Below are 14122 nucleotides of genomic sequence, written 5' to 3' on the forward strand. Positions count from 1 at the left end.
GTAAAAAGCTCAGAGCAAGGACATTCACTTTATTTGTCCAAAAGACTTCATGAATACATACCTACAGTTCTACATAAATAACATTGCAAAAGTCTGATTAGACAGGTGACTGTGCATAGCACTCTATATACCACCAGCTTCAGGAACTGGAGGTCTAACTTTCGTGTACCCTATCTCAGTAACTATCCCATCATTCTGCACTAGTGTGAAGGCAGACAGAGATGAATGAGTGGAATATACRATCCATGTCTTCCCCTCTCCTATCTCCTCCCCCAGTGATAACTAAAAAATTTAAGCAAAGAAACACCTTCTGTGACTAGACACACAATAATAAAGAGATTGGACTCCAGTTTGGTAATCATCCTGAATGTTAATCACCAGTAGCTGAAATAGGAAGGCAGCCACCTGCATATCACTGATGTAATTAATCACAGCAATGCAAGGTACAGTGCTGCTAGCCCGTCAGAATGGGGACGGGCCTGCCTAACCAGTTCTAACATCTCAGGAAGCGTGTCCCAGACAACATCCTCCACAGGGCCTCACAGAACTTAAACTCTCTGGCAGAGTCTGGGAAGGGAAAGGCAGCCCTCAGATGAGGTGCCCAACACTGTTTATGGCTTTATGGTTTGTAAAACAGACTTTATTCCACACCTGCAAATTTGCAGACATGTTGAGTTTGGACTTTATTGATTGTTGTGACCTTGATACRCCTCCCTGAGTATTTGTACACTTCCTTGCACTAGCACACTAATCCTGTTTTTGCATGCCATCCCCATGATATCCACACTAGTAAAAATGATGTAATAATGAAAAATACGCTGTTGTGAACATACATTCCTAGCCTCAGATTGAATAACATTTGGAGGAGCAACTGCTTTGAAAAGAAAAAGACATAGGAAATGAACTAATGAAGACCTATAYATATACGAGTGCTTACTTCTAAGCAAAAAAGCTGTGTTGGAGCTCATCACATTCATAGCTATGCATTTTTGTGCTTGCAGGACAGAGGCAACAATGTGTGATCTCTGAATAAAAATCTTTGCACAGTGACTGCTTCCTAGTGATTCAGAGCTGCGATGGATAACTATGAGAAGAAAGCCAGTTTGACTACTCCTCTGTGCATGAACAGCCATAATTCTTACATTAGCCTAATCCATTCAATGCCTTTTATTTGAAACAGAGTAATTTTAGACAATCAGATACCAAAGTGATAATGTTGCATGAAAACAGAAATGGAATGAAGATCAGGTTCATTTTCAGGCCAACGAATACTCAAAGGGACATTTTTCAATGGTTTACGTGTCAAATTTCTGGGTTTGCGTAACATGCAAGAAGAACTGAGTATTTTCACAGACGAGGAGAAATGAGATCTAATTAACATTACTGAAACAGTCAGGGCAATTCACCAAATTGGAAAATTAAAATATTCTGCCATTATCCTTTTAAGAAAAATAAAGCAGTGTGAAGATGTGAGACAGTAACATTCCACATTAAAACACATCATTGTTTTAGAGATGAAGAGATAGTAACTTATCCCAATTAACCCAATTCAGGAGAGGTGGAATGGGATAGAGATGGCCACAGAGTATCAGACTAGTCATTCCTCTAATGTATAAAAAGAGTTATAGGAGAAAAGCCCCATATAGCCAATAGCCATGCCTCATTGCAGTTTCTAAAACTTATTTTCTGGGACAGAAGTTATTCTAGGCTACACAGGAAAGGTATTTTGGAACTCATCATGTTAAACAATTTAATCATGGGACAGGAAAATGGTGGTTGCTTAGCAACTAGCAATCACAACCTGATTACAATAATTACGAGCTAAAAAGGACAGTCTCAACACATATACACAGAGATGCTTCAGAAAGACTATCTCTCTCGAGATGAGAAAAACTGACACAAAAATACAGAGAGAAATATAAATAAAGTTTGAGAATTTTTATAAGCTCACTATATAGTCTAAAAGCCATGATTCCGTAATTAGCAAAAAGGACCATTTTGGCTAAAGATTTGACGATCTTTACTCAGCAGCAAGGTGAAAACAATTCAAAGCTAAAAATACAGTGTAGAACAATGTGACAAGGCAAAAATATAGGAAAAATGTTATAAAAAAWGAAGACTAGAGAAAATGCATGACTGGTGTGACCCTAAGGACTGTAAGGCAGGGGAGYGAGAGTACATTAAGAACAGAAAAGATGCCACTACTAGGCAGAAATTTTAACATTTTCTATTCCATATTTAAGAAGATCAAGGTTGAGGTACTTTATTATCTAGTAACGATGAAATACTTTCCAGCCCCTTAATAACTAAGGAAGATGGCAAACGACATCTACTAGAATAAACATTTTTAAATTAGGATGCCTAGGGAACTTCCACATAACAGTCCTTGGAGAGCTGGCTAAGGAGATCTTGGTAAGTTGTTAATTTTTAACAAATCCTGGAATATGGAGGAAATCACAGAAGATTATGCCAACATTCAAAAAGGGCAAGTGAAATGACCTGGGTGTCTAGGTCACMAGGCTGATCAGTCCCAGGCGAGTAAAGGAAAGGTAACAGGAAATTAAGTCAAGGAAGGAGGACCAAAGAATAAGCAGTATGTATAATGCTAGTCAGTATGCTTCTTTGGAAAATAAATCTTGTCAGACGAACTCAATTTCACTCTTTGATGACACTACTCGTTTGGTTTATAAATGTAATCACATAATTGTAATTTACTCAGATGTTTGTACAGAGTCTGATTTAGTACCTCCTGACACTGATTAAAAATTAGCATAATATAGTAGCAGAAAAGCACATATTGAGAGGGCTTAGAACTAGCTGACAGACTGTCAAAACCAGTTATGAATAGAAACTGCTATCAGCTGAGGTTCTGGTGAATCCCCTGGTGACCCGTGGCCAGGCTTGCAGCTAGCTGCAGTCTCCAGCAGCGACACAGAAGGCAGGCAGGCAGATTTAAGTGACCATGGCACGATAGCAGCAGATCGGTATTCCTTGTGATTAGCTGGACAAAACACRTAATACCCAAAGACAGGAACTTATGCACACCAAAGAAACCAAGGGCCATACACACAGTCGGCAACTAGGGAGCCTTCAKGCCTCCACCTGCTCATCCTACGTGCGACACGACCCGGGGGCGGCGGTGAGGGGGCTCCCGCGAGGGTACCCCGAGGCACTGTCTGTCTGATCAGCCAGGCCGGTCGCCTCGTGTTCCAAGCACCGCCAAGGGACGTGACGCCGCGCAACGGCTCCCAACGGCTCTCAACGGTCGCCGCCGCCCCGCCCCCACCCTCGCCGCCGCGCGCGGCTCACCCGCCGCGACAGCGCATGCGCCTTGACGGACGCGCCTCCCCCGCCTGCGTCGGTCGCAGCGTTGGGCCGCGGAGCAGCTCGGAGCGGAGCCAGGGTTGGGGGGGGGAGCGGCGGTACCGGGGGTGAGCGGCCTGGCGGGGACGGGGCTGCCCAGCGAACGGTGAGGTGCGGGGGGCAGGCGCGGTCCCGGGGCCGCGCGTAGTGCCCTTGAGCGCCGCTTCCCCCCCCCCCGAGGGGGAGGGGGCGGCCTCTGCCCGCGCCGCGCGGGGTTCAGCCCACGCGCGACCTCCGTGTCAGCCGAACGGGGTGCCAGGCCGCGCTGGGGGCGCTGCCGCGGGTGGCCGCGAAGGCCCCGAGCTGCAGTTGTGGCCTGCGGCGGGGCGGTGGAGTTGGAGGAGCCGGGGCCTGCTGGAGGGCAGTGCTGGCGTGTGCCTCGGCCCCTTTGCTCTTCTCTTGGGACTGTGGGGCTAGGCCAAACTTATTTTCCCTTTGTGGTCGTGGGAGAATCGAAAATAATTCTGCAAATGGAAAGGAGGATTTATATCAGCCTCTCTGCTGGTGCTGAGGAAGAAGTGGTCTGAGAAGCCAGGGGGTCTGAAAGAAAAAAACATAGTATTAGACTAGAAAACAAGGCTTTGAGTAGCAATGAGGAGTAGAGTGCAGTTGAAGAAGCACTGAGTGGTGTTTTTGCTTTTGTTTTAGATGCAGTGATTACCAGTACACTGTTAGGATAATATCCTTGCTGTAAGTGCCAAGCATGAGACCTTTCTACTAGCATGTTGCAGAGTTTTACGTGATCATAAATAGCTGTGGCACTTGGGAGTTTCCAGCCTTTACTCTTCTAATCTCTCAAGTATTCTTAGACTGGCAAGGATTAGCTGAGTTCTTCAACCTTGGATTGGGCTATTTACAGGATTCCTTTTGGGAATCGGAAGTGGAAAGCTAGTCCCCCAGACCACTGGTTTGCATCATCTTGGAGCTAAAGGCATTTTCATTATAAAGCCACAGCAGAAAGAGTTTAGGCAAACTTTATGTTAGAGTAGACTCTGACGATGTGGTGAAGAGTTATGGAGAAAATTTGTTTCTTCACCTCTCAGTGGAGGTGTTTGGACAGTCTGTTCTGAAATGAACTTAGCAAGCTTTATTAATCCTTCCCCTTACAGTAGATGTTCTAGCTGAAAAGCTGCCCTGGAATCATTTAAGAGTTTCTATCCTTTCACACCAAGGCAGTTGACCTAACTTGAGGTCTCTGATACTTTGCATTCCCTTTGTTACTCTCTTTCACTCAGAATAGTTGTGTTTTTTTTTAGACTTGGTTTTCTTTCTGTTTCTTCTCTAACGCTTTGCTAACAGAGCTAACAAGAGTGAATCAGAGTAGATGGTTGTACCTAAGGACCTCCAGTGGGTAGAAGTGCATGAGTGAGGTTAAGAATACTTTAGATTCATGTTACTAAACTATAGGCTCCTTGTTATCTTACTAAAATTGATTCAGCCCTGTCTTGATGATTGTTTGTCCCTGCTCYATGCTTTTTAATATTTCATGCTCATCTTTACTCAGCTATGGGTTTCTGGAATCAGGTGTGCAATACTACCTTTAAAAAGATTTTTACGTTTTAAATAAATGTGCACATGAAAGAATCCCACTTACTGTTTCTGGAGACTTACAATTTATTTGAACAGACACAGTACAGGCAACATAACATTTAAAATACTTACAGGGTCTTGTGGGTCTTATTCTTGTCCCTTGCATCCATAAGATGCAAGCTACTGACTCTCCCATACGGGAATCTTTTGCAGAAAAGGATTTTGGCTTCCCCAGTAAAACTAAAACAGCAGAACTGGGCAGTTCTAATCCTTGTCAGAATTTTTTGCTTCTGTCAGTTTTTGACAGGGAGCTGAAAACCAACATCAGCAAATGGTGTGGGAAAATTATTTCCTTCCTCTCTTGAAAAGGACAGATATGAGAGGAGACTGAAAAGTGAATGGAGAGAAAAGTTGATGGAAAAGCTCAAGGAAAGGGATTTGAGATGGAAAAGTCTGTGTTATTCTTATGGAGAAATGTGATTTTATTTCTTTGTACAGTTAGTAGGACATTTTTTTCTAGATGAATGAAGCTCTGTAACAAAGCCTGCTTCATTTATAAAATATTTTCATCAGCAAAATGTCCAGGTTGCTTCCTCAGAATAGATAAGTGGTGTCTATCTCATGCCTGTGTAGATCATATAAAGAAGCCAGAGGGCTTCACAGCAGGCCCCATTTTTAGCAAAGTTCACGTTGCGGTCATTTGTGACTGGAGCAAAAAGCTAGCTTCAGGCAAGCTAAGTGTGAGTTACTAATAAGCTATCAATGATAAGATGCCATTCAGGGTAGCTTTTTTTCTAGTTCATACGGCTTTCTATACTGTCCTAGTTAAGCTTCTAATTGTAACTAAGTTAATGTAAAAATATGCTTTATATGCAGGRTTATGTGTGAATAATTAGACTGATTTCATGCAAGGAGTGTAAGACTTCCAATATTTGATCAGTGTGCCATGAATTGTTTTGATTGTCTTAAGTCTGGGATTGTTTGGGATACTCATTTGTCTTAAAGAGTTGTGTTTTTTTCCTTTTTTTAGGAAACTGTGTATATCTATGTGTGCCCACTCTTTCTTGGGAAATGTCCAGTGTTTCCAGTTACGCCCAACGAATGGCCCATCTGAGTGCTCGGATATTCGGAGAAATGACCAGGCCAACTGACACAAAATCTATGAAAGTAGTGAAGCTCTTCAGTGAGCAACCTTTGGCCAAACGGAAGGAGGTCTACAGCTGGTATCCTCCTCACAACGCCTACTATGCCCTCATGAAGAAACTCCGCTACTTTGGTCTTTACAGGTGATTACTGTGTTCATGGGATGGGAGCAGGACTGGAGTGGGGAAGGGGGTAGATGTGTGTTTTGTTACAGTTTTCTCCATGAGGAGAACAACAACTGTTGAAAAAGGTTCAATTCATAATACAGTGTATATGGAAATACACAAGTGACTGTTGTATTCATAGAGTCATAGAATTGGTAAGGTTGGAAGGGACCTCTGGAGATCATCTAGTCCAACCTCCCTGCTCAGCAGGGTCACCTAGAGCATGTTAGACAGGGTTGTGTCCAGGCAGGCCTTGAAGATCTCCAGAGAAGGAGACTCCACAACCTCTCTTGAGGGCAAAAAAAAMCAGAATAAGTGACTGCTAAGTAATTTTTCCCATTTTATTCTATGAGTAGATGATACCTTCTTCATACTTCATTCCTGAAGTCACCTGAGAGCAGTGTCATGTGCTGTAATCACAGCTCAGCATGCCTCTCTCTTCTCTGAAGTTAATGACCTGAACTTAGTACCTATCACAAAAACGCAATGCACTTGCTAGATTGCTGAGCAAGATGAGAAGGGGGAAAATTATCGTTCTTGTCTCTTGCTGATATTTGTATTCTCCTGCTTAAACACAGTGGATCAATACGTACAGTGTAAGAAACACACACACATACATGCCATTTCTTGCTGAAAAGAACAACCTTGTTAGTTCTGAAAGTACTGAGCAAATTATTCTGTTCACAATCACTTTTAGCAGTAACACTGTACTACTGTGAGGTTCAATATGGGCTTTACTGTTACAAAAAGTAACAGTAATTTACTGTTTTTTTTTCCATTATTGTACAGTTCAAAGAACCTTTCGCATCTAGATAAGCCAAAAAATAACCCTTTCCCCCCGCTCCTTATCTATCTAGAGATGAGCATCAAGACTTTAAAGAGGAGATGAGACGGTTGAAAAAGCTCCGTGGGAAGGAAAGACCAAAAAAGGGGGAAGGAAAGAGAGCTGTCAAGAAGAAATAATGTCACTTCAGCAATATAATGAACTTCTCTGGAGATGCTAGGGAACAGCTGTAATTCAGGCTTTCTGTTCCCAGCTGGAGAGGGCTTGGCATGTGAACTGCATATGGGAGCTGGAGGAACACACTGTAAAATGCTGGAGTCTGCCTTGGTAGTGCACTTGGATCTGCGGTTTTATTGTTTTGTGAATTTCTATAGTTCAAATATTCTGTATATTGCAGCATGTTGATTTGTCATGAGATCCCTCTCTTTCCTAAGTAGTAACAACAGAAGCAAAAAATAAAAGTGCTCATTTTTTTTATTGCATACATCTGTTGCCTCATCTCGTTTTTTCTTGATCTTAATTTTTGCCAAAGTTGTGTTTCTTTTTCATTTTCTGTTTTACTTTCTGTAAAAAGTGTGCTCTGAAACTGTGCATCTCTTTATTTCCAGACCTTGTAAATTTAGAAGAATAGCCTTGTGGTGATAAAGGGGAGCTACTCAAAATGCAGAGTGGCTGGGGCAGAAAGTGTTTGCACAGTTAGTTTGGGGTATGCTTGATGTCACATACAGAGGCATCCTGAAATGCATACCAATACTAAACTTCTACTGGTATTTCTAGACCAAGCTTGTTCAGATGTGTTATTTGAAGGATTCTGTATGATCATTGAAATCAATGGATCTAAATAAATTCATAATAGCTTAACTACTTAACTACTTTATTTCACCAAGATTAGTAACTCAAGATGTGCTATGTTAGTGGTATTTTTGGTGAGCTGTGTAGTTCCTGCTCAGTATTCTTTACTAAGTGATTATTGATATCTGGTTTTCTAAGCTCTGAGAGAGATGGATGTGCAGCGTTGATGTTGTGGAGAGTGCCTGAGTTCTTACCACAATCAACAAAATTTTGTTGTAGGAGTTGGTAAAATACAAAACTGCTCTGTCCTGTAATGATAAATTTCTTATTCTAATTTAAAATGCTTTTAGAAACTTCATACGTTTGTTCAACAGCACTGTAATGTGCCTGTGCTGTTAATGTTGTAGGCATGAAGTGTTGTAAATTGTACAAAGCGTGTGATGGGGTTCCTGGGACATGGGGTACAGTTGATGGAAGGCAGCCCTGTTGCCTTCAATTCTTGTTCAGGAAGGATAGAGTGGCATGGAGCAGGGTCCTATGTAAGAGAGRGTATTGCCTAAAGAGGAAGGATGCTGCTGCCTGACATTTTGTATCACACTGTTCTGTGAGTTGATAAGATGTTCTATAATTTTGTTTGGTGGAGAGTAAGACCAATCCTGAAACTCTACAGTAGAATCATTGTGGCAGTTGTCCTGGACAGCTGGTGCCTGTAGCTACAATGGCTTTCTCAGCTAGAACTTTTCTTCTAAAATTAAACCGAAGATCAATAAAAGCGTTTTCACTGCAATTTAAATAGGAAAAATCAAAAGTATTTTTCCTGTTCTTCTGAAACACTTCAAGTCTTAACATTATGAACAAGCAAGAGAGAGAAAGCGTACACGTATCAAAAAGTGATTTATGGTTCTGTTTCATTAAATGTGTAGCTTAAATTTGGCATGTGGCTCAAACTGTTCATGCATATATGTATAACCATATATAAATCACTTATGACTGGCCATGGTTATGCTTCTGAATCCATTCTTAGCCTACTGCAGAAGGAGTAAGCATCCACAGAGCTTACTGAAGGCAGTGAACACTTCAGGTATTCTGTTTCTTGAAAAGCGTGCGTTGCTCGGCACAGATACGGAGTCAGCAGTGTTAGATACACAGGCTTAGGGATCTRTTCTTCCTTATTTGTTCCAAGACACCTGGCTTTATGGGTTTTGAAAAGTTCCAGTCATCAACAGGRAAGTGAAAGGCCTGTTTGGCTTCATCTATGGTGATGTCTATACCCTGAAAGAGCAAACCTGCTCTAGATTCAAARCATCACCCTGGGAACATACTTTGGGAAGATACTTACAGCAGTATATCCAAAAATACAGAGGAAGAGAAGAGAAATTGGTGGAAGTGCCTGAGAAGTAAGCAGATGTAAAACAAACAAGGATAGCAAATYTTTGACTTTCATCTTTTCTCCGCAGTATTCACAAAAATAAAGTGTGTGGGGTGAAGTAATTTTAAAGAAAAAATGATAGTTCTTATTAAAGCAGTATCAGGASAAGAAATACTTCCCCACCTAACTTTTCATGATTTTTTTCTCTGTACTACTCACTTTCTAGAATTACATCTGTTCAAAAATGGCTATTCCCCCTCCCTTTTCCCCTCAAATAATGAAGATGCAGCCATTTTTGGAGCTTATTCTAGTGTTAGAATAACCCATTGTTTGCTGCAAGTGCKTATTGTAACTATTTTGTTCTAGAAAATACACATTTTATCCACTCTAGGGTAGAGAAGAAAACTGGCACTTTTCTACCTAGCTCCTTTCACTCTCTGTAACAGTCCGCTATCCTATGCTCTGTCTTTAAGAAAGTAATAGATAACTGGCCTGAAGGAGACTATCTTTTCTGAATCACARGGCTGACATGAATTGGAGTTCAGTCTTGAAACCTCGTGCCAGGTATTAACTCAGTGTATATTTAGGAGAGGAGGGAGAGTTTCAGCCATATTTGGAGGAATAAGGATGAGTGTACTTACACTTTTTATAGCTATCAGCCTATGTCTGTTTTATGTACAAATAATCAAATTTAATTAGATGATTTTTTTTGGCTTTCCCCTTACAAGAATTTTTCTCACCATTTAAACTCTGCAGCTGTGCTCTGTTATAAAATTCATTCCTTCTCTAAGGTACAAGCTGACTGTTCTTGGAATATGTTTACACAGATGCTTCAATTCCTGATGAAGAGTAAAGATCCTAATTTCTTCTGAATCTTGAACATGTTTATTAATGTAATTTAGCTGGTAACGCAAAAAGCCAGTGCTGCTCTCTTTAAAGGGGAGCAGCAGCAGACAAAGGAGATGCACTTTGAAATCTGTTGAAATATAGCAGAGAAGCATTCGTTATACGGTGTTCCTATGTGCCAGCCTACATCTCCAGCAGTGTTATRTTTTGACAGAAACAGCATTCATGAGTTTAGGTGGGTATTGGCATTAGGAAAAAAGTTTCTCTTAATGTGGAGAAAGTTTATTCTATTTTGCTTATTAGAGCAAGGCACTGAGTTTACAGAGGTCTGTGAAATGCATCTGACTTACCGAGTTGCTCTATGATTTTAGACTAATACTTTCTTGCTTGTGCTTCCTCAAGAGTAAAATCAGAATAATGATCACTTACGAGTAGTGTCATGAGGGTAAGTGCTTTTAGGATGGGAATTTGCCCCAGGAGAACCGTTTGTAAAGAGCAGCTTAGTTTGGCTGTAGTAGGACTTGTGCCACTGTGTATTCTGGAGCTTTATTTCAGAGAGCTTCTTTCATGCCACAGTTGGTGATGATGTTAACGTTTGAAATAAGCTGTGGTAAGTTCTTGTATACACTGTTCTGTTTTAGACGTTAGAGACTTCAAATGCTAAACACACCTGGATTTGAGCAGAAACTAAAAAAGAAATGGATCAGCAAATATTTATAAATATTACTGAGATTTTAAGTATGCAGGCCTCTATGACTGAGTCTGAAGGCCGTTTTAGCATCTTTCACAGTCAAAAGAGACTATATGTTTTGRAAAAGCTTCATGAATTGGAAAGGCTGCTTGGATGAGAGAAAGGCTGTGTTTTGTATTTTTTCTTTCTTTCAAAGCACCAAGAATAATAGGCAAAGAAAACAAGTGCTATAGAGATGTCATTAATTTCTTTAAACTGAGCTCCTTTATGTGACTATTTGATCGTGACACTTCTTGTACAATCTCTTGGGAGCAGATTCTGGAAACAAAAACCTTCAAGGAGACTCTCAATGTGTGATCTTGATACTGAGACATGTTTGAGAGCAGAAATGGTTCCTGTTTACCTCTTCAAGAGGCAGTTTAATTTCTTGAAACAACTTCCACTAAATGTCCAAACAACAACAGAAAGCTCAAGGGTTCTAATGAAAAAAAAACAGGGGGGTTGGGGAATTTATTAGGAATGTAAGAGGAAGTARAAATGAAAACGATAGCCTGATCATAAATCCTGAATTTAAGAAATAAATGATCTGTGGGGGCCAGCTGGGGTAGCATGAAGACATTTTAATCCTTTTCTCTCYTTCACATTTTCTTGTCCTTTCCCTCAAGTGTAATAGTAATATATCTTGAGTATGTGTAGAAAAGGGTAGACATGAAAATCCCCAAAAGAATTTGCTTGAGAAGGCTCAATAAGAGCAGAGCATAGCTTTAGTGTGTCTAAATGGAGAAGAGCATGACTGTAGTGAGAAGTTTGAGGGCCATAACCACCATTYTGGATGAGGAATTATTTAGGGTTGTCTAAGAGGATAAAATTGAAATCAACAAGATAACGATCATGACTCTGAAGTATCTGTATAAATGCCATGTTCTGGGTGGAAAACTAGGGAAAACTCCACAAAGTGAAATATTTAGAAAACTTGAGAAGGCTCCCGAGAAGCAGGTTGTGCTTCTATTGTCTGAGCCAGTCAGCGCTAAACTGAGTGAAGCATTATAAAACATAGCGCAGAGACCACTTCTCTCCTAGAAGAGGAGGCAGACTGGATGACCTCATAGGGTTTTTTCATATCTAGCTTAGAAGGGTCTATGAAAACAAATCTCTCCAAGGGCTAAAAGGGGATTTTTATATCCATTATGTTTTCTGTCTACACTTGAAAGTACTTTACTTTATCCCAGCGCTCCTAAAGCTGTCTGTAAATATTTCATGGAGTTCAGAGAGTCTCTCCCACTTCAGTTGTTGTTTCTGCTGGTTTGATGTTTGCCTCACGGGCTTTCTAGTAAATAGGCCTTTTAACGGTGTTAGCAGTAAAAAACACCTGAGCTCCAGAATGTCTAAAAACATTGCACTGCCACATGCAGTGATGTTCGCTGCGAACACATCGTGGTAAATGCCTCGTATTTCTGCATTTCTGTTACAGCCTTGCCTGGCTAAAAATGAGTAGGGTTGCTTGGGAATAGACTTGCAGAAATGGATGTCTCAAATCTGACTTCAGATTCAAGCACCTAAAGAAATGGTCTGACTTTAGAAACTGTGAGTATTCAGCATCTCAGACTGATATCGGTGGGACTTACCTCTGAATAAAAGCAAAGTAAATACCTTTGGCTGATGTAGATCAGAACTTGATTCAGTAAAGCACCTAAATGTATGCTTAGGCTTTATCTATATTGCCTGTTGAACAGTACTGATTTTAAATACGCAGCTGAGATGTGGCCTTAATTTTCTTTTCTGCCACGAGTACCATAAGTTCTGTAATTAATATATATGTGTAGGTTAACCTATGAACATGTAAGGCATATCTTCCACTTCTTAAAGGTTGAAATGCAATTACATAACACTGATACAACTTTAAAATCTAAATAAGCAAAGTGATATAAATCAAGAAACTCAGCAAAGCCGTGTTTAGATTTCAGGGAAGCTTATCAGTGGTCATGGTGTTTTATCTTTGAATGTGTGGTCTGAGGAAAGAGAGTGAATCCTYTCACTGAGTAGCAGTCTCCTCAGGACCGGATTGGTGAGACAACATCTCTCCGGACAATCTGTCTCGCCTGTTCATGCAGTAGTTGCTGCCTTGGTGATACTCAGTGTTGTCGGGCCCTTCTGCGGTATGTGTTGTCTGCGCTTGGGCACAGCACAGTCGTGTGTGGCCCCTTCTGTGCAGAGCAGCTCTGCACGGGCCTTAGCCACGGCCAAACTTCTTCAGCAGAGCCGTTGACAGTGTGCTTGGTCAAACTTAAGAGATCAGGTAGTAACTGTGGGTGAGGAACACATATTTGGTTATTAACAAAAACACGTATCACTTGCTGTGATGATATTAGGTTATGCAGGTATTGGAGTCCACTGGCAAGAGAACTGCAGATGTCTTGGAGAGAGCTTTGTCTGCTCATAAATGGGATTGGTACAGCTGAAGGATGCTGTACTATGATCTAGGGGATGCTTTCTTATTTACTGCTGGCAACCATTACAGACAAAGTGCAAAATTATGCGGCATGGCTAATCCAGTATAACTGTATGCTAATAAGGTTGTGTGTGACAAGCAGCACCAAAGAGCTGCTGAGAGTATTTCCAAGGAAGCCGTAGGCAAGGACAGAGATCATCCAGAAAGTGTGAAGGTATGCATTCACAATCGAGCTAGCTAGATTACAGACAAGACTATGATATGTTTTTAAATTATTTTATTTCATTCTGAGATGYCAAAGTCTATGTTGGCTTTCTAATGAAGGAAACAAGATCTGGCTTCTGTATGAGCTGCTGTTATTTAGCATTACATTTAGTTTGTGGGCATGGGAGTATTATGCATACGGACTCCAACCTGAAGCAGTACTCAGCYGGCTTGTTCAAATCGGCACATTCARATCAGAGAACAGCCAGTCAGTGAGGCAGTGCAAATGTCACCTAGGCAGGCAATGTTTCCTGTGCGAGTGGGTGGGAGATTATTGGTATGCAGGCAGTGTGAGGCAGTCGATGTTATTTCTTGGCTGTCTGTCCTACGTGTGCTTTGGTGCAACTGATGTGCAAGCGAGCATTATTTATAAGTTCTAAATTTTACAAATACTTTTTAAACAAACAGCCTAAAATATGAAGTAATAATTGGACTAGGAAACTTCACAGTTATTACTGACAGCTAGAAAGTACCACTCTGTGGCCTCTTTACTTTTCTGCTCTTCCACCTAGTCATTCTGCATATATACTGTGATGTTTTCCAAGACTGCTCCATTGCCCTGAAACCAGTACAGCCAGTGGTGTGAACAATCTCTATATTCTCAAAATTTTTGATAGTATATATCAAAAAAGAAAGTTTATAAATCAACATTAATGCCCTCTGAGGATAGATAGCAGGATATTGACTAGGCATGCAAACCACTTAAAAACAAGGTAAAACTGGGATC

General features: G+C 41.0%; 1 protein-coding gene across 5 annotated transcripts; it reads left to right on the forward strand.

Moving 5' to 3' along the window:
• The first annotated feature begins 3315 nt into the window (after positions 1 to 3315).
• Positions 3316 to 7468, forward strand: MRPS33 (mitochondrial ribosomal protein S33). 5 transcript variants are annotated; one of them, XM_085322592.1, is made up of 3 exons: positions 3316 to 3403; positions 5924 to 6179; positions 7058 to 7468. In XM_085322592.1, the coding sequence occupies exons 1-3, from the start codon at positions 3325 to 3327 to the stop codon at positions 7161 to 7163; spliced, it is 441 nt and encodes a 146-aa protein (XP_085178718.1). In that variant the 5' UTR covers positions 3316 to 3324; the 3' UTR covers positions 7164 to 7468. The 5 variants fall into 5 exon arrangements, with proteins under 5 accessions (XP_085178718.1, XP_085178719.1, XP_085178720.1 ...); XM_085322593.1 differs by having other exon boundaries at positions 3346 to 3431; XM_085322594.1 differs by lacking the exon at positions 3316 to 3403 and adding an exon at positions 3419 to 3474.
• Positions 7469 to 14122: the final 6654 nt, after the last annotated feature.

The sequence above is a fragment of the Rhea americana genome, unplaced genomic scaffold (genome assembly GCF_003343005.1).
Source record: "Rhea americana isolate MKP2758 unplaced genomic scaffold, rheAme1 scaffold_79, whole genome shotgun sequence".
NCBI lineage: Eukaryota > Metazoa > Chordata > Aves > Rheiformes > Rheidae > Rhea > Rhea americana.